Genomic DNA, 21,310 nt, shown 5'->3' on the forward strand with positions numbered 1-21,310 from the left:
CAAAGATACTAGCTGACATCTTGCTTGTGTTGCAAGGATATGAGCTGATATGCTTATGTTGCAAGGATAGGAGCTGACATCTTGCTTATGTTGCACGGATACGAGCTGACATCTTGCTTATGTTTCAAAGATACGAGCTGATATGCTTATGTTGCAAGGATCCGAGCTGATATGCTTATGTTGCAAGGATCCAAGCTGATATGCTTATGTTGCAAGGAGCCAAGCTGATATGCTTATGTTGCAAAGATACGAGCTGACATCTTGCTTATGTTGCAAAGATACGAGCTGACATCTTGCTTATGTTGCAAAGATACGAGCTGACATCTTGCTTATGTTGCAAGGATCCGAGCTGATATGCTTATGTTGGAAGGATATGAGTTGAAATCTTTCTTATTCTGAAGGGATATGCATCCGCATCAGTGATTTAGGGAGATAGTGTCATAGAGATGGCGGGGTCCAGATCAGCTGGGATTAGTATGAGACGGCGTGATTGCGTGACTGCCCTTCTCATTGCCGGGGCACCTGTTAACCAAATCTCTTATAATTGTATGAATCTCACAGGAATACTTGATTACAATAGCCAAACATACAACCTTAGGTATGACTTTGAGAAAACCTAGACAACAATCTAGGATTCAAACCCATGATCATTTCCACCATACCCTAGGGAGCTAGTGAGTGAAGACAGCACCAGTATGTTTGAGGAACTCTACACAGTATAGTGTGGTATCCAAGACCACTGCACAACCACATGATCTTTGGATGAAAATCATACACAATCGTTTTCGTTCATAGGTATAGAATAGTTACATTCAGAATTCAGACAAGTTTAGGTGCCTCCCATGGTGTTTTTGTGTGGAACATTGTGTTTGGGGTCCAGATGTTGCCTCTGTTAGTACAAGTTGCTGTCCGTGGACCCGTCTGATATGCTCTTGATTCTAGCCCTGTGTGTCAGCGTGTACAGGCATAGACTCTTTAGGGTTAATGGATAGGATTTTTGGACATGTAAGCCACAATAAGAATATACAAATAGGTGAAATATATTTTTGGGTACATGAACCACAGTAACAAAAATCTTACCCAAATTTTAGTAACAATTTAGTATATGGACAATGATTGCTTAAATATCATTGCCACTGCAACCATCTTATGAAGAGATCAAGAGTGAAAACATACAACCTACTTACAAATACAAAAGACATATAGCTGGAATATTGCTGAGCGCGGCATTAAACAACAAACACAGAACATCAAGTATTTAAACTGTAGTAACACTTATAAGTTACTTTACATCTTCTGTCAAGTAAGACAATAAATATTGAGGTTCACAACTGTAGATATCGGATGAGCAAAAGTCTAACCAGAAAATCTAAAACAGGTAGCTGTTTGCCTGTATCTCATGCTGAACTGTACACATGCTTTCTTGGCATCAACGTCCTGGTACTTGTCCCATGTCATGGTCCCGTGCTATTGTGTGTTCCCTTGCTGTGCCAGCAATGTGTTCTTGGTTTACAAGTGGATGCATGTTAAACAAATACTAGCTACTGTACAAGTGGTGTTGTAATCTGTCCTGTAGTATAATGGCCTTTAATATGTTAATAGAACTTTGTAAACTAATAGACTCAGCTTCGTCTCTTCTAACTCAGGACTTTTAATCTAATTTATTTAAACCTGGGTGTCAACATCAAGTACAGTTTTCCTTGAACAAAACCATGACATGCAAACTGATGTAATAAATATGTCAATATAAATATACTTGTCATGATTTCAAGGTATCTTTCAACTGAATATTTTCATGTTGAGATATTAACGTTTTACTTGTGTTAGATTTCCTGGTTGCTGTTGAGTTGAGTATACCTGGGTGTGTCTGTGTTGTAGGCGGTAGTGATGGCAAGGCTCATGAGTTGTGGGGCTCTGGCGATGGAGACACAACCAGTCAGAAGCCCGGACCAGTCGACCAGACAGAGGCTGCGGAGCAGTATCAGGAGTGACGTGACACAGGTGTCATCTAGACGCAGAGACGAGTACTTTGACGCCTAGCTGCTATGGTTGTCGTATGCACAAGATCAAATGAACTCCTGTCTGTATTTCAGTCGACAAATGCAGTGGTGCTTGTATCAAATAAACAATAATGGTGGAGTGTAATAATGATTTGATGTATCACAAGACCCGTCATCCTTGTAGCTGAAGTTGTCGGACAGCGTGAACTTGATACATTGTGAATGAACGCCAGACAAACCTTTCAATGCATCATCATGCCTGTGATCGACATTGTCCCACCCAGGAACCTGGAGCTTAGCCATTTCTACAAGGTCAACGTTCTTGCAGTTTCAAATATTCTTTTACTGTAATTTAAATTTAATCAAACAAACATATGAATTTATTTGCTGCCATGTATGTGATATGAGATGTTTGCATTTTTGTAATGAAAACTGTATATATATTGACACAAGATATCATTTTATCTGAATGTACTATTAGCCCTCATAGGTATCAAACTGTACAAGCAAGGATTCTGTTTTGCTGGTGTCCTGTTTATGATTTTATTCAATGGCAGGCATGTACGGGAGGTTACTGCATAGTAGTCAAAAACATGGTTTAAGAGGTAAATCTAGAAATCAGTTGAAACCAATACTGTTTTAAACGTGCCTGTGTTGATTAAATATTTTGGGAAATTGATTTATTGTAAATATTTATTTGACCCCCAAAAAGGGTTGCCACCTTGTTTATTGTATACACAAGGAGGGAAATATTGTAATGGTAAGATATTTTATCACCTGTATAGCATGTGTATAGTGTTTATGTAAAACTGAGACCAGGAGGATTTACATGCAATCCAGACCGACATTGGGATTCTGTGTCTTTGAGGTTTTTACATGCAATCCAGACCGACATTGTGATACTGTGTCTGAATCAATGATGGTTTTGAGGATTTACATGCAATGCAGACCGACAATCCACTGTGTCTGAATCAATGATGGTTTTGAGGATTTACATGCAATGCAGACCGACATTGTGATTCTGTGTCTGAATCAATGATGGTTTTGAGGATTTACATGCAATCCAGACCGACATTGTGATACTGTGTCTGAATCAATGATGGTTTTGAGGATTTACAAGCAATGCAGACCGACATTGTGATACTGTGTCTGAATCAATGATGGTTTTGAGGATTTACATGCAATCCAGACCGACATTGTGATACTGTGTCTGAATCAATGATGGTTTTGAGGATTTACAAGCAATGCAGACCGACATTGTGATACTGTGTCTGAATCAATGATGGTTTTGAGGATTTACATGCAATCCAGACCGACATTGTGATACTGTGTCTGAATCAATGATGGTTTTGAGGATTTACATGCAATCCAGACCGACATTGTGATACTGTGTCTGAATCAATGATGGTTTTGAGGATTTACATGCAATCCAGACTGACATTGTGATACTGTGTCTGAATCAATGATGGTTTTGAGGATTTACATGCAATCCAGACCGACATTGTGATACTGTGTCTGAATCAATGATGGTTTTGAGGATTTACATGCAATGCAGACCGACATTGTGATACTGTGTCTGAATCAATGATGGATTTACATGCAATTTTGAGGAATCAATGATGGTTTTGAGGATTTACATGCAATCAGACCGACATTGTGATACTGTGTCTGAATCAATGATGGTTTTGAGGATTTACATGCAATGCAGACCGACATTGTGATACCGTGTCTGAATCAATGATGGTTTTGAGGATTTACATGCAATCCAGACCAATATTGGGACTCTGTGTTTGGATCAGTGATTCTCAGGCTTCAGTGAACAAAGCACAGGAATCATAATTTTACTTTCTGACTTTCAAAAGACTTGTCCCACCTGATGAAAATATACCTCCTGACTGCCCAGTTACATTTAGCCATTGCCTTAGAACCTATGTTAGTTTCATGATCTGCCTGATATGTGTAACTGATGTCAGTGATGGGTAAAACATAAATAGGTAGTAGTGTACATGAGGCATGTGTAATGTCAGTGATAAATTATGTTGTATATTTACCCCTTCTACTGCCATCAAGTGTTTTTGCTGCTTTGAGTAGGCACTGTTGAAGTCATAGTCAAGTTGTAGATATATTGTCCATCTTGTAACACTATGTTTATGTGGTCATGCTTTTTACATGCTGCCAGTGGACTAAATGAAGGAACTGATCCCCATTACCAAGCACCTGATAATGGTGGAATAGAAAACCGTGTCTGCTCGATAATGAAGCATACAACTTGATGGAGAGCAACTTCTTTTTTATTGCATAGAGCAACGTTTCAGTGTGGATTCGTACAACATTATCAAGCTAAAGGTTTCAGTGTAGATTCTTACACCATTATCAACTATCAAGGTAATCTTAGCTTGATAATTCAGTAAGAATCTGCCGTGAAACATTGTTGATGCAATAAAGAAGAAGTTATCCATTAAGTGATATAGTTCATTATTGACCCAACTTCTAGAATTCTGATCAAGCAACTTATGTCCTCCCACAAGCCATTGATGTGTGAGTTGTTGTTCATTGTCTGTTCCTTTTTCCAAGGGTTCTAAGATTAGAAGGATTACAGACACCAAACCGACACAAAATGAATGATGTGAAGCACAGTTCATTTTGTTCTAGGTGTAGCCAGCCAGTGGACAGTGCATCAGCTCATCAGTGCTGGCTACTGTTCTGTAAGCACTGGACAATGTATTCAACACAATACTGCAGTTGTAGTTAGCTAATGTCCATCATTCTGGTCTGTATGTAGTCTTCGTATGTCTGTAGGATGTGCGAGCTTGGTCCGGCCACATCTTCACATGGAGAAAGCATATCACTGCTGGATACAAGCCTTAATGTCATTCTGATACACATACACTAACTGGTCCTCTCACTGAAGGGAACATCATTGCCCGACTTATTTCTCTATCGGTGTAAGAAAATGAAATATGATACTCTTATCCTGCTTTTTGAAACTTTCATGCATGCAGTATATCAGCATTCAAGACTTACATGTTCGGATTGTATTGGAAGAACAGAAATATGGCATATCTTTTCTGCTGAGTTTTACTCATCTGCAAACAGCAATACTACTGTTGAAAGTCAAGATACAAGTATGGGCATTAAGGTTACCTTTCTACTAAGACTTTACAGAACAGTGTGCCATTGTACAAAACAACCTTAGCGCTAAGACTTCCTTAAGTCTATGTTAAGGTATGGGAGTTACGGTCACCTTAGCGCTAAGATTGCCTTAAGTCTATGTTAAGGTATGGGAGTTACGGTCACCTTAGCGCTAAGATTGCTTTGTCCAATGGCACCAAGTGCCCAAGACATTTCACACATTTTATTTATGTAAGTCATAAAATACACAGAATATAACATTGATGAACATTTGGCTAGATGAGTGGCTGGCGGAAGAAGAATGTCCAGCCCCCAGTTGTCTGGACACTATAAGCCTGCATTACAGCATCATGCCCTCTGTCTATCTGTGGCTGGTCATAGTCTGTGTGTGTATATTGATGTATGGTACTTCTTGATATTATATGTCGTGTCCGTACACCTTTGTCACATTTGTTGTAGATAACATTTTGAACATTTTCTCCTTCTGCAGGGGTGTGTTAGGTGTTATTATACTGAGGGAAACAACTAGGGGAACACCACTTCATTCTCAGATTTCCTCACGCAGCGCTATTGAAAGCTGGTGATGAAAACTGGAAAATATTTAAGGAACACTTGAATTTTCCTGTGTTCCTTTATTTGTTTCTCTCAGTATACTTAGTATTATGTTTTGAGAGGGTTCACTTTTAATAAAGTCGTGTAGAATGGGGAATATCAATGGCAAGAGCGTGTGCTAGTGCCATGGTAGGTACAGATATTGTCACTATGATGGCACACTGCTATGTCCTTTAGGCTTGCCAAAAACCTGTTTTGGTGTGTTAGAATCCTGTATCACCCTTATCATGTCTGTCATACCCGTGCTCAGTGGTATCACAGAAGTGGTGAACTACATATCCCTTCAGCTTGTCCTCTACACGATGATATTACTCAATACAGTTTCAAGGCACAGTTAAGGCAAACTCGCTATTCAGTGTAAAAATTGGGTTGAAAGAACATGTTTTCTGTGAAGTGTCTGCCATTGTATTTTGTATGAGACAGATGACAAAAAACCTGTTTGATAACACAAAGAAACCCTCTTGCAGGTGGGCACCACAGTCTTTAGAATATTACATGCATAATGAGCATCTTTCCAGTTTAAGTGTATCATTTTAGTTATGTACTAGAAGAATAGAAAATATCATGTTGTATTGACACCATTGTTTTCTTGGTGATTTATGTCCGCTTTCTTGATGTAATGTTTCTATGTGATAGTTCTTGAGTAAGGAGGAGGTCCACAGTGGTAATGAAATGTCGAGTATTTGGAATTTAGGATGTGTCTGTGAGATATCCCTTGGTAATAAATATGTTTTGCTCTAAATCAAAATGTCAACATTTTCTCAGGTTATACACTTTGTCTATCCTTTTAAACTTAGGTAAAGATCTTACAGAGTACAAAAACATATCTCCTATGTATTCTAAGTAGCGCTGCATAAGACCTGTCCCTTGTGTCATCTAATGTGCATACCCCCTTGTAATACAAACCAATAATAGCGATTTGAAACCATGATCGTTTGTTAAACAACTTTTATTCTAAGTTGAATAAAATTCTGAGATTTTAATGTTCAACTGGCAAGGTAAAATTATGAGGGTTCGCAATCTTAATTTCGCTTTAATCGATTTACTTTTTTATTTAGAGTGAAATTCATCGGTACATTTTGACTGCAAACAGACTATAAGAGGAATGGTAACTTATGATGTATGGTCCAACTTATCCCTTATGATCAATCATAATTCCGAGTCCTCTGAGGCATGTTATTGTTAGGCCCTATGTAAGGAGTTGTACTTCCTGGCGGTATTTTTAGACTCTGTATTATAATAAAGCTTTCCATGTTCAAACAGTTTCTGTAGAAGCAGAGTTTGAGTGACTGTGTGTTGAGAACAGGGCAAGTATAGGCACTCAACATATGGCAGTAGCTATAGAACAGGTGATGATTTAGTATACTATCTAGCTTTACATTGCTCTGATAACTTAGGATGAACACATCTACAGTTACTGGCAATGTTTGACTGATCAGATGCAAAACTGCTGTTAAAGTAATTTATTGCGAATAAGAACTATGGCCTTCTTGTCATGAACCTAGTGTTAAAAAGTAAAGATTTAACTGGCCACTAAATACTATGCAGCAATATTATGTACTGTAAGAAGATATGTTGGAAATACCAGTTGTAACTGCTGGTAAGATTGATTTTCTCATAAAACTGCAAGCTATATTTTGTCTTTCAGAAATGAACATATTTTTTATCAAAACAATATTTGCAGTGTTTCAGTTTTTTCAATCTTCCAAATTTTTATCAAGACTCATCTGTACAAGAAGAAAATATGTGAGTAAAAATAAAATGATGTAATAGGAGAGCCAATGTTTTGATTTATAGATGGTGTTTTAGTGACCAACTGTACTTGCAGTTTGTTTGCCCGAAACAGGAGTAGATAACTCACAAGCAATTTGTAACTTGTTCTGTTTTTATTTGTAAACTGAATATTATATGTCATTTTAGATTATATATTTTTCTGTTCTGAGATATTTTTATCGAAAAAGCTTTTTTTGCCATGTGAAGAGAAAATATCTGAAATAAATCTTTTTGAACATTTATTTTGTGTTTTGTGGTTTCAGTCATTTGAAAAACATTACTCAGTATTAGAAGAAAATAATCAGATATGGCATAATCATAGGATTATGGGTTTTAATTGTCATGGAGAGATGAAATATATGTACAGGGCTACCCCCTGCCGTGATATTTCTGGAATATTGCTAGAAGCTTGGTAAAAAGTGACTCTCTGTCCTACCTCACAATGTGTGAAGCCCATTTCTGGGGTCCCCTGCCATGATATTTCTGCCGCCATATTACTGGAATACTGCTGAGTGCAGCGTAAAACTAAACTCACTCACTCACTCGTGATATTTCTGGAATATTGGTAGAAGCAGGGTAGAAATGACCTCGCAATATGTGAAGCCCTTTGCTGGTGTCCCCTGCCACGATATTTCTGGAATATTGCGAGAAGTGCGGTAAAAAGCGACTCACTGTCTACCTGGAGGTGCCAGTTTAGGTGCTATAACTGAGTAACTTGGCACTATCACATCTACTTAATTTGGAGAACTGGTTGCCAGGTTGTCTAACAGGAGGGGCGGTGGGGTAGCCTAATGGTTAAAGCGTTGGCTCGTCACGCCGAAGACCCGGGTTCGATTCCCTACATGGGTACAATGTGTTAAGCCCATTTCTGGTGTCCCCCGCCGTGATGTTGCTGGAATATTGCTAAAAGCGGCGTAAAACCAAACTCAGTCAGTCAGTGTCTAACAGGATTAACTGTCTGTACAGTGTCATGGTCCTTGGTTGTGCCAGGCTGGCCTCTGGTAATGATTTGCTGCTATTTTAGCATGCAGGTAATTTCTGGTCAGCAACTTGGATGGCCTTGCACAATAGAACAGCGATTTGATTGTTTGGGGATCGATCGTGGACTTTAGGCTGGCTTAGTACACCATGTGCGTGTCGATCACTGTCATGTGTGTGTATGGTGAAACGTGATCCAAAGTCACACAGACTTAATTATTGAACATATTGTCCACCTGTCGCTGAGTTAGACCTGTTTAAAGATTTCAATATATATCAAGGTATTAGATGTCAGACGACACATGTCCAATCTGATCACAAATATTTGCATTGAAGCAAGAGTAGAGCTTCCTATATATACTCTTCAAAAAAAGAAACTTGACATGCTGTTTCTGAGTTTATTTAGTGAGTGCATGTAATTGATTCAAATATCACATCATTGCTCAATTACAGTTAAATCATCACTTTACAAATTTCCAAAACATGATTATCCAGAAAATATTTGGTAAAACCACAGAGGGCTATCAAAGCCACTTGATCAGAGTAAAATGTCAGTTTGTGGTGTGACCACCATGAGCATCGATGACAACTTGGCAACGGCGGCCCATAGAAGAAAGGAGATGCCGAATGCTGTCTTGAGGAATGTTTTGATACTCTTGTTGAAGTGCTGCGTGCAGTTCTTGTAGTGTCTGAGGTGGTGGATGACGCTGGCGCAAGCGTCGATCAAGAGTGTGAGTGAGTGAGTTTAGTTTTACGCCGCACTCAGCAATATTCCAGCTATATGGCGGCGGTCTGTAAATAATCGAGTCTGGACCAGACAATCCAGTGATCAACAGCATGAGCATCGATCTGCGTAATTGGGAACTGATGACAGACAGCGTCGATCAAGAGTATCCCATAGATGTTCAATGGTGGTCAAATCGTCTGATCGAGAAGGCCATGCTAACACCTGAACGTTATCTTGCTGGAGGAAGTCCTGGCAAACACGTGCAACGTGAGGTCGAGCATTGCCATGCTGGAAAGATCCACCGTTGACGTTGATGAAGGGAACAACGTGACGTTGCAAAATCTCCTTTCTATAGCGAACCTCATTCAGTGCACCTGCCACGTGCACAACAGCTGTCCGGCCTTTATGATGGGTACCCGCCCACACCATGACATTTTCACCACCAAATCTATCTACCTGTTGTACACAGTTATCGGCGTAACGTTCGTTCCGACGTCTGTATGTACACGTGAACGTCCATCAGCACGCCTGAGAAGAAAACGAGACTCATCTGAGAACAAAATTGTCCCCCATCTCACTCGTTGTCTGCATCCATTGTAGACGTTCAGCCGGGTGACGTTGTGTCAAGACGTTACGTCGAACTGGTCTTCTGGCAAAAGGTCCGACTTCCCGTAGCCGATTGCGCACTGTCTTGTCGGAGATTCGGCGCAGTCTATGGATTTGGGTAGTTGTGGATGTTGCGGTCGTGGTGCGTGAACGAAGACGTCTCAAACGCATGTAGCGGTCCTGGGCGGCAGTGGTAACTTTAGGTCGACCTGACCTGGGTCTGTCAGTAACACTCCCTGTATTGTTGTATCGGGTCCATAGGTTTGTAATGGTCTGTCTGCACACGCCGATCCTCGCCACCTCATGCAGCAATGCCCCTCCTTGTAAACGGCCGATGGCGTTGTGTCGTTGAGCTTCTGTCAGTCTTTCCATTCTTTTGTCGTCTAAAGTGGCTTAAAGCAATGCCGATGATGTGGCCGTTGATGTGGCTTATTAAAGCCTACAGTCATAGGCTTCAGCTCGGGGTGATACACAATTTCATGGTGCGCGTGCATTATATGTAGGGTGCATTTTAGCGATTAACTACAAACGTGAGTGAAACGTTACGTTTTTGTTCGAAGTTTCTTTTTTTAAACGTTTTGTCGTCGGCAACCATTCCTTCACATGTTGGGATTCAGCATGGATTGGTTTGTGTCCAACACTTTCCTAAAATTCAAATTGTTCCTATGTCAAGTTTCTATTTTTTTAATAGTATACTATGTTTATTATGTATATTCTCAATTCTAATGGCACAAGAGATAACACAGAAAGATCGATTTGACGACCATCCAATGAATTGTCAAAATGTAAAATGACATCCACCCTCGTGCACACTCTCCTACCCAGAGTTCCATGCGGCAAGCCAGCATAGTACCTCTGCCACAGGCCAGAAAAATGTGACGATTCGTCACATCTTGCAATGTCCATTCAATATAATGTACAGATTTCTTTTACTCTTATATTTTTGACGAGTCTACACATCTAACTAAACATCTTTAATAGAATGGTTTAGTTTCACTGAGAAAATATCCAAAAACATGTAACACTATTTCGATTTGCGTAGCGATCCTTTGTTTACATAGGTTGTACGGCTCCACGTGCTGTCATCGAAGCTGATGGAGAGCAAACGATGCAGCCAGTTTGATATCTAAATATGTACTGTCATAGACCTTACTGTCGCAGTTGTGGAAGAATATATATGTAACAATGTAAAACATTATGAAGAGAGCGCCGAAAAGCTTTCGTGAGTCCAGTCTCTTCTTATTATGAATATGCGCGTTTGATTACAAACAAGAGAAAAGTCCGGTCACGTGATATGCAAATTAGCCTGTGGCAGTGATGTTATGTTAAGTCATCGCTGTGCCGGAGTGTGCCTCGTGCGGGGACGAAATCCAAGGCCTACGGATGAATGTTTCGGGCGTTATTCTTTTGTTCGGGAACTGTTCTATCTCTGGCAATATTGTTTTCAAAGTTGATTTTTCTTCTGACATACGGTCATACCTTTATATTTCATAAATCTTACGTTTCTGTGTATATCCGACATCCACGGGTCGCGCTATGACAACGACAAACGCCTTCATAACGTTCTGCTTCAGTCTGATGCTAATTTTGCACCTGTACAGGCTCTACACAAGCACTGTAAGATTGCAGCTTGGAGAATATCATGAACCACATAATATACTATTCACACTTTGCTAAGGATCAAACCATTGATTCAACAGAAAACTATGATGTTGGGTCTAATTTGGTTTAAATATCTAAGCTTATTATAAGCATGAATCCTAGGTTTCAGTATGTCACAGCATCTTGTGGATCCCATACCTGCTATTCACAGGTGTTGTGTACTTGTCAATGACTCGTTCCATGATTGGCAAAATAGTGGGGCGGTTAAAGGCAAAAATTGTGCACTTTGGGTTAAAAGCACCAAACTTGGCACACTTATATACTGAACTATTCCGAACATTTCTGGATATGGATCCACGTCAGCAGTGACCCTGGTGGCAGAAAATCCAAGATGGCCGCCATTTCGACTAAAATGCAATACATGTTCCATATATCATAATTATCTTGTCAAATTTCGTATTTCATAGAGGATTAATTGGAACAGTGAGGTACATATTCCTAATTTATTACACAGCGCCACCTGGTGGTGATGAAAATCAAGATGGCCGCCAAAACATTCAGAAATTGCCTTGTTATACCGCTGTTATTTGTAAGTTATTACCTTTTGGTTTTGGATAAGTTGATGATATTTAGATATATTTAATATTGTGAAAAGACATTTCAAATAGCAACAAATGAATGTATATATTTGTGCACTCTTGTGTATGATCTGTTGGTATTATGCTTTATAATGTAAGAAGTATTCCGGTTAGTATTTTACAAATGCAAAGTTTCAGAGAACAATTTAATGCAGACACCTTTCAGTACTTATTTGCAAGTAAACGATTCTGTTGTATTATTAGTGAGTGAGTGAGTTTAGTTCTACGCCACAGGCAATATTCCAGCTATATGGCGGCGGTCTGTAAATAATCGAATCTGGACAAGACAATCCAGTGATCAACAGCATGAGCACCGATTTGCACAATTGGGAACCGATGACATGTGTCAAACATGTCAGCGAGCCTGACCAGCCGATCCCGTTAGTCACCTTTTACGACAAGCATGGGTTACTGAAGATCAATTCTAACCCGGATCTTCATGGGCGATTGTCTCAAGAACCCACACCTACTTCAACCAACTCAGACCTTCATGGGTCTGTTTCCAGTGACTGATCATGAATATTGAAACTGTAGAAAGATGTATTGTACTGATATTCCTAGCCATTACTCTGTGATTGCGTAAATTTCATCAGAAGAATATAATACATGACCGATGCTCACGCTGCTGATCACTGGATTGTCTGGTCCAGACTTGATTATTTACAAACCGCCGCCATATAGCTGGAATATTGCTGAGTGCGGCGTAAAACTAAACTCACTCACTGGAAACACTTTCCTTCACAACTGCACAAAACAGTGCCCTTTGGACCAGCTTTGTAACATTTACAAAGGCCTGTTCAAGACTTCGTACAGGTGCAGTATGTCAGTTCATAACACTGTTCTTGTGCCTGACCTAGCGTTGTCCACTATGGTATCCATGTTTTATCACATGCCAACTTCCAACCCCAGTCTGCAGGACGTCGCAGAGATGCACCTCACCTTCCTGTAATGTGTGTTGTTTTAGGGTTGCCTGTGTCTGTCTGGCTTTTGTCTGACTGACGTTCCAAGTCACACTAGTTCTGTCATATAAAAGAATGACAAACAGCTCAAGGAATTGCATTGCATTGTCAGATACAACACAATACAGGTATCTGCTGGGGCATCTGCTAGTGGCAGGAATGCTTGGTGACTTCAGGATACAGATTCCAAGTATCCCAAGCAGTTTTCTTCACGATCCCGGCAAAAAAAAATGAAGTTACATCGCAATTGGTGAAGGCATGCAATACTGACAATGCCTTTTATTTTGATGGAAAGAGGGTAGTTCCAATTTAATGTGCAGCTATATATCCTTTGTGCTTGCCTAGGCCAAATGACAACGTCTGTATAAGTAGTACTAATCAGCACCTTTTCAGCGCACCACGTGAAGCAGCAGATGTTGCAATACAAGACGAGTGTGGGCTTCTTCATGAACTCTTCTGTCAGCTGTTTCAGGAGAGGTTACAACACTTGTCTCAAGGGTGCTATAAATTTGTTTTCCTTCAAATTATGTTGAAGAAACCTGTGCAAAAGCTCATCTTTGTTCTCATTAACTGAGAAGAAGCTTTCTCAGTTACTTCGCACAAGTGATGATGCTTTGACTATTCTTCTTAGACCCTTGCCACCTTTGACTATGGTGAATGCTTTAAGGCTGTACGTTTAGGTGTCCCAAAAACAAGATCCAGTCTGTCCTGGTGTTCACGATACTGGAACATGTATGGCAAAAATACATTCTGGATATCGACTTGAAACATTATGGATGTTCTGGGATGAAGCATCTGCACAATCATGGGGCCATCAAGTATCACTGCAGAAACTTCTGGAGAAGCATCTGGTGGCTCCGCCTGTATATGTTCATGTTGTTCAAGAAGGTCTGTACGAGATCTAATTCCTCCCATCTTGGACAATAAAGGAGGCCATGGTTGATTTTCATGCTCGAAGAAAGTCCCCTTCTCTTGGTAGACATGATATGTACAACCTGGTAAACAGAGCGCACAGTCGCCCTCAAGTGATGCACAATGAGATAGGAAGACGAAAAGTCTTCAGTCTTAAAAACAGTGGCAGCTTGCTCTTTCTTATTGGTTCCTTTATTGGTTTTGATCTGTTAATGAACATTTCTTTTACAAAACTCTCACATTGAATTGAGTTCTTGAATCATTCTAGACGCTTCTGGTCCTGCAACCACCCATCCTGATGGGTTTTCGGTAAGTCCAACTGCCCCTCCATCTCCTTTCACAAGAACATTGATTTCTTCATGAGCCTGATCTAGTACCATGGCAGGGAATGGTCGTTTAGGTTTATGTTCTACAAATCCACCAGAACATAATGTGTGGTACAGTGCTGAGTGTTCCACTGATAAGGAATACATGTTTCTGATGTGAACTGAAAGCGAACGTGCATAGATGACATAATCTAACATAAAGACCCATAGTATTACTCTGACAAGTGATGCTACATACTTTGGGGAATCTGCTTTTCGAATTGCACCACCAGGCACAATGTGCAAAGTTCAAGTTCAGGAACAAAGGACCAATACTGAAACTAGGATTGAGAAGCTGACTTTGCATCACACCAACTTCTAAAAGTAAAAAAAGTTTTGTTTGTTTGGTTCTGTTTCCTGATAGTGAGCATATGCCTGTGGTAGTAGGAAGAGTGTAGCGGATATGATCTGATGGACATGTCTTGTTCTAGCAAGGTGGGTACACTTGATGAAGGAATCAGCAAACCCAGCTACGCAAATTGCAGTTGTCCGTCAAATCCAAGGATCCTCATCGCAGCTATTTCAATCTCCAATCCACCAAACCTGATATAAGGAAACTGGCATCACCATATGATTCCGGAAAATTCCACTGGATTGATGACCTAAGTGTAACTGCTCAACAGTTTTTTTGCCACATTCACTGAATGTGGTATCGTAGCAACAGAGTGTGCACATTCTAAAACAGTGGCATAAGCGCTGTTGTTGTTGGAGGGTTTGTTAGTGCATTGTATGCTGCCCATGAGAGAAAAACATCATTATTACCTAGTTCTCATAATCAAGTATTGTGTTAACACAATGTTCATCTTGAGTAAAAGGTCATTTCAAAGGCGGCACATAATGATCCGTCTTGGTAAAACATAATGGGGGTACACTGGTATAGACGAACGGCAGCTTGACAATGATCTTCCTATTTCTTCCATCAGTTGAACTCTGTTTGATGTTCCCTCCCATTCAACCTTACGGTGCCTCATTAATGAAATATCCATCACAAGAATGCTCTCCAAAATGCATCGACTGCTACAAGCAGCCATCTTAGATTGTTCAAAGGAGAAAATTCCAATACTACTTGCAAAAGTGCTGATCTCATTTTAAAAGGCCATACACATATGTGTATTAACAGAATATATTTTAAAATCCATAGCTATAAAACAATTAACATTGTGGAACATAATATCGTTGATCAATACTGTATTCATCATGTTAATCATGTGTTAATTATTTTATAAATAACAAAAGTAATACTTTAAATGTACAAGGAAAATCATTTTGGTATTAATAGCTAGAACATTCAGTAACAAGGAATTTTTAAATCCTAAATTAAACTGATCTGAACAAATAATACTGACATTGTGTACAAACATTTAAAACATTCTATAGAAATCTAAATTTGGCGGCCATCTTGGAATTTTGTCATCACCAGGGGGCGCTACATGCTAGATGTAAATTACATACATCACTATGAAGACAATTCCTTAATAAAATACTGAATATGACAAGATAATTATGATATGTTGAGCATGGGCTGACATAGTTAGAGATTTCAGTCAAACTGGCGGCCATCTTGGATTTTCGGCCACCAGGGGCACTACTGAGGTGGATCCATATCCAGAAATGTTTAGAATTGTTCAATGTATGTATCAGTGTGCCAAGTTTGGTGCTTTTAACCCAAAGTGCACAATTTTGACAAAATCCTGGCCTTAACCGCCCCACTAAAATGGTTGATTGGTGCCATAAAAACATTTTATGGTTACTCATTTATCAAGTGCATAAGGTTAGATTGACGTGGCTGTCTGCCTAAAGAGGTGTTACCATATCATTATTTATCCAGTTTTAAATGGATACAATTTTAAAATTATAAATCTATGCTCAAGTAAAGTTGGGAATTTGTGTGATCCTTAGCAAAGTGTGAGTAGTATATGATAAACATAAAATAACAAAACCTTTCAAATTGTAATGTAATGTTATGAATGGAATGAGTAAAAAACATGATGGTCTGAGTCTTTTGCCTTGGCCGTTTGGGGACGTTTGATACAGTAAAACTGGAACTATACCTTGTTTCGTTCTGCATCTGGATTGTTTTGTTTGATTCACGTCGCACTCGGCCATGTTCCAGGTACGTGGCCGGCATTTGTGAATAATCGAGTCGAGACCAGACAATCATGAACATCGTCTTACGCAACTAGGACACGATGGCATCTGTCAACCAAGTCAGCGAGCTTGACCACCCGATCCCCTTAGTCGCCTCTTACGAAAAGCATGGGCTGTTGAACACCATTTCAAAGGGACATAAATGTGTAGATTTTCTCTACATCTCTACCATAAAACGTTTTGGAAGCGTTAGTTTGGCCGAAATTATTCGTATGCCGCTCACTGAAATGTCTGTGAAAACAGCTTGGTCGATTGTACCGAAAGTTCTCTAGGTGCTTGGACATATAGGGAATCAAGGTTATCTACTGGAAAGATCAAGTCATCTCTCATGTAATGCAGATTTGTGGAAGTTTTTGTTCTCCTAAATATTTTTGCGTTGAGTAAATGTGAAGCAAATCAGGCGGTTGCATTAATCTGTTCTATTTTTTAGTTCAGGGGAGTTCTATTGACATGCTTCTAATATACCAGGTACGTGGACATGCGCTTAGATTATGTCATAATATGTGCTCTACGAACAAATGTGTTTGTTTGTTGTTTTCCGCCGCACTCAGCGATATTCCAGCTATATGGTGGCGATCTGTAAATAATCGAGTCTGGACCAGACAATCCAGTGATCAACAGCATGCGCATCCATCTACACAATTAGGATACGATGTGTCAACCAAGTTAACGAGCCTGACCTCCCGATCCCGTTAGTCGCCTCTTACGACAAGCATGGGTTACTGGAGACCAGTTCTGCTGGGTGTTGGAATGTGTTGCTGTAATAGTGAGTGTAGAACCGGAACAATGTACATACGATTGTTAAGACTTCTTTAGATCCACTCCAAAGGGTGTACGGTTGTGAAATACAAGTGTCTTCTGACGTGAACCCTTTCTGCTCACCCCGTGTTTGGTGTTTTGGCCCGCAATTGTGACTTAAAATTTCTTTCGCTTCCGCAATAATTGGTTTTTACAACCAAAGAATCCGTAGAGTATGTCAGGAGTACTACTGTGTGGAATTAAGAAACGAATGCTTTTTAAGAAGATTGTGTGGGCGCTACAGGCGCGACAGGTCACCATGGTTACCCTTTGGCCGAACACCCGGTGTCAACACTTATCTTTAGCCATCAATTCATGTAATTCTCACCGCTTCTCTGTATGTTACACCCAAAGAAATCTGGGAGTGACAGTTCTCTGGTTTTGACGTTTATATTCACCAAGTCAAACATTTCTTCTACTAACCATGACGTTCATAATCTGTATGTCACCAGATAACTCGACTTAAACAAATAATTCCTATCAAATTGAAAAGGAGCCCGGGTGAGGTGTGAGATCGGAGTCAGAACCTTAGGAAATAGAGACTTGCTTCATTGAGGGCTTTAGCATTGCAGAAAGGTCTGGGCACGGGAAAAAAGCGGTTCGGGGACTGTGAGACAGACTACCAGTTGACTTGCAATGGAGATTTATTTATCTGCTTATTGTGTGGGTGTTTTAGAAACAAAAAAATAGTTTTTCTCTTTCCATGCACTCAAATTAAAATCAGGAAATAAGTATACACACATATGCACGTAATGAAATTTTGATTGTCGGGAATATATTTTGCATTCTTGAATATATACATTCACATGTATATCAGTTGTACAATAAGACCAGGTCTTGTGTCAATGATCAGCCCTTGGTTGCTGCCGTAGAGCCACACCTTCCTCATCACCTGTCAGTGGCCATCAGTCCACATCAACCAGCATGGCGGCCGTTTCGACAACGTCATTAACACCACCGTAACTCAATTATCTCAGACCGAGACCAGCGGAAGCTGTCAGATTTCATACTGTAGTGCTATTTACCCAACTTCTACAAACACTCAATTAATGATACACAATGTCAATGTTTGCTGACATGGGTGATGTAACCACAGCACGTGCCGGGCGACGGAGCGAGGGTCGTTGGCGCCGCAGGAGAGCGAAATGAACAGTCACGCCCATACTGGGTGCCGTCTCTTATTGCCTATAGTGCAATACAATGCAACTTCAGGGGTCAGTGATTGCGACCCGTCAGTTTGCTAAAAGTACAAGTAATTTAATGAAAAGAACATATTTACTAGTCTACAATTATTTATAAACATTATGTGAAATGTCTCCAGCCGCAGTTGTTACTGCTGTGTATAAGAGCAGAAAGTTTCAACTTGCATTGTAAATAGTGCGTTTCTGACGCTTGTCACTGAATACCTTATTTATTTTTTATTTTTTTCAACATACATAGACTTTAAAGCTACATTGACATTGTAACATATACTGGGCAAAATAAGGTAGGGATATTGGTATTTTTATTATTAATATTGTATCAGTGTGTCAATGAATAAATACATCATTATTCATAATTTCAAAATTTAAATATATCCCTAACTATTTTTGTCCAGTATATGTTATAATTGGGATCACTTGACTAACTGAGATAGGTGACTATATTTAAATGAACCCACTGACACGTCGTGTCTCAGGCCTACTCGCCGGGTGGTGTATATTCTAATCTGTCCTTACTTGCTTACTTACTTTATTATTCTTATAGCATTGACACATGTTATGCCAACTTACACAGTATTAGTCTCTGTGCGAAATAAGGAGTGAATCGCGTACACATGTTTTTATGTAGGTAGTCAAAGAGTTTGTTTTCTTTTGTGTTCGAAAAATGAGCAAATAACAGATGAGGATGTGCATTTACAGTGCCAAGCACGTGAAGCCATTTCTACTGTTGTAAATTGAGTCCTGCATTTCAACAATTGTTATTCTAAGTTAGTTTTAAACATAGTACAGTGTATAACCTTTTGTAGAGCTTGTCAACGGATCTCGATACCAGTTTAATGATTGCCAAGATACTGAGAACTTGTAATGACGAATTTAACCCCATGCATATGACACATCAAATACTGACAGGGTCTTTCATTGCAACGTGCCAAATTCGTCAGTCGTACAGAGATCCACTATGGTACGCACATACTTTGAACTATGTCGTTGATAAGGGTTTGTTGAGTCTAGACATCAAGCATAGTTTCAAGTAGGATACTGTTAATTATCATATTAAATACTTATCAGTATACAACCCTGGTCCAAGGTGGTGAAAGTGTCTTCAACCAATCACATCGATATCCATTTACTACAATTCCTGTTTCGGCCGTCATCAATGAGTGCAAATTTCTGGTAATTATTATTACACCAAATATCAATATTTCATGCTCAGTTTCGCAGAACAGCTCGTCAGAGACGTCCTAAATGTCTCCCTATATCAGACATTTCGGTTTGCTCTGCCTTAATGATGTGAAATGTTCTAACAATTGTAAATGCATAATATTAATACAAAGAAAATATCAACAATATTTACGTGATAACATCTTTTTTGGACTTGTTTGGGGTAGAGTAAATTAATAAAGAAATTATATTAAATAGACGATAGTGACTGGAGAAGATTATATATATCTTGCGCACGTCATGCATCTTATATATAAAACCTTAGTACAAATTAGTATCTAGCCTTGACTATCCTCAAATAGAGATTAATAGAGGGCAAATCATCTATGAAATATATAAATGGGTCGCTGAAAATCAGTGATGGCACCGGGTGTCGTGTTGTTTTAACTGATTCAGACGCTAGTAAAGGGTGCAATGCGCTGGTGTCCTCCCACTTTGCCAGTTTCGTTGTCAAACAATTAATTAAAGTTAATAGTGAAACAAAGGGGATTAGTAGGGGATTAAACCTCACATCAGTTCAACACTTTGCCAATTTATTTCATTTTACAAAATTTACAAAAAATATATATGATTCATGTTATAATAGATATGTATATATATATATATATATATATATAATATGAGTCCACATATTTCTTCTTGTCAAATCTCCTTTATATAAAGGCACCTGCACCTATATTATTATATATAATACACCTGCAGCAGAAATCACTTGTTTATATATATTTATATGCAACTGAGTATGTACCACAAATACTTTCCGATGTCCACATGTACCGCCAGGAAAGGATTGGCCCTGGGCGCAAAACATTTGACACTAATAAATGTATTATTATTCAAATAATATAGTTTAAATGTAAACGCAGATAAGAGCCTTGTGTTTGTATTTTTCTTCTTAGCATTAGTTTTATGGCCAGTGCTGTATGTAAACTGCACTGTTCTTGGGGCTGCTAGTGCTCGCAACATGATAGTATAATGGTGTGAGTTACTCGTAATCATTATTGTAATCACTTGGAAATAAGCTGACGCCAAGAAGACAGATGCGTATCTTATTTTCGTGGCTAATCCGTCTCGAATTAAAACCCTAACCAATTTGTACTTGTGACAGCGGACATAGAAAAAATGCCGTATTCCTTATCGGGTACGTATGTTGTTTTAGCGCTCAGCCTCTGTTTACAAGTGTTCCGTGCAAGACCATCTGCCGATTAGCTGATTTCTTTTAATGCCGTTCAACTATAAGAAGATCAAACTGATTCGTTTAATTTGCTATGAAAACATGCACTTAACTTGCGCCGTGACAATCATCCCCTGAGCCATCTTGATGAAGACCTTGCCATACCTACCTGTGTTAGGTGATAGGATATTGATCGACTTGTGATGAAGTCGTAGATTGCCAAATATCTCTTACGTAGACGCATTGGGTTACGTAAGACGTAAAAGCATGGAAATGACGGCGATGTGAAAACATCCCATGGGTTGTTTGGCTTATCGATTGGGTTGGTTTAAATCACTGTTATTGTAACGGGCGCGTGTCCGGCGCGTGTTGAAATTGACCATCATGTTTTCTCGGACAATCGCAAGCAATTATATGGGTAGTCTGGCCCACGGGAGCCTGGTTTGATTTTATCATTGTTCCT

At 39.4% G+C, this 21,310-nt stretch overlaps 1 protein-coding gene and 1 long non-coding RNA gene across 2 annotated transcripts in view; both read left to right on the forward strand.

The window, feature by feature from the left end:
- Positions 1 to 2,383, forward strand: part of LOC124291304 (putative extracellular sulfatase Sulf-1 homolog) — a 107,754-nt gene extending 105,371 nt beyond the window's left edge. The window contains exon 19 of the mRNA XM_046728277.1: positions 1,879 to 2,383. Within this exon, the coding sequence (XP_046584233.1) occupies positions 1,879 to 1,991 (113 nt within the window). The 3' untranslated portion in view covers positions 1,992 to 2,383. The remainder of the gene's footprint in view (positions 1 to 1,878) is intronic.
- A 1,243-nt stretch (positions 2,384 to 3,626) lies between these two features.
- Positions 3,627 to 7,759, forward strand: LOC124291386. Its single transcript, XR_006902201.1, has 2 exons — positions 3,627 to 4,314; positions 4,354 to 7,759. It is a non-coding gene; the product is annotated as an uncharacterized LOC124291386 (long non-coding RNA).
- The last annotated feature ends 13,551 nt before the right edge of the window (positions 7,760 to 21,310 follow it).

The sequence above is a fragment of the Haliotis rubra genome, unplaced genomic scaffold (assembly GCF_003918875.1).
Source record: "Haliotis rubra isolate DU_JTF1 unplaced genomic scaffold, ASM391887v1 Scf49, whole genome shotgun sequence".
NCBI lineage: Eukaryota > Metazoa > Mollusca > Gastropoda > Lepetellida > Haliotidae > Haliotis > Haliotis rubra.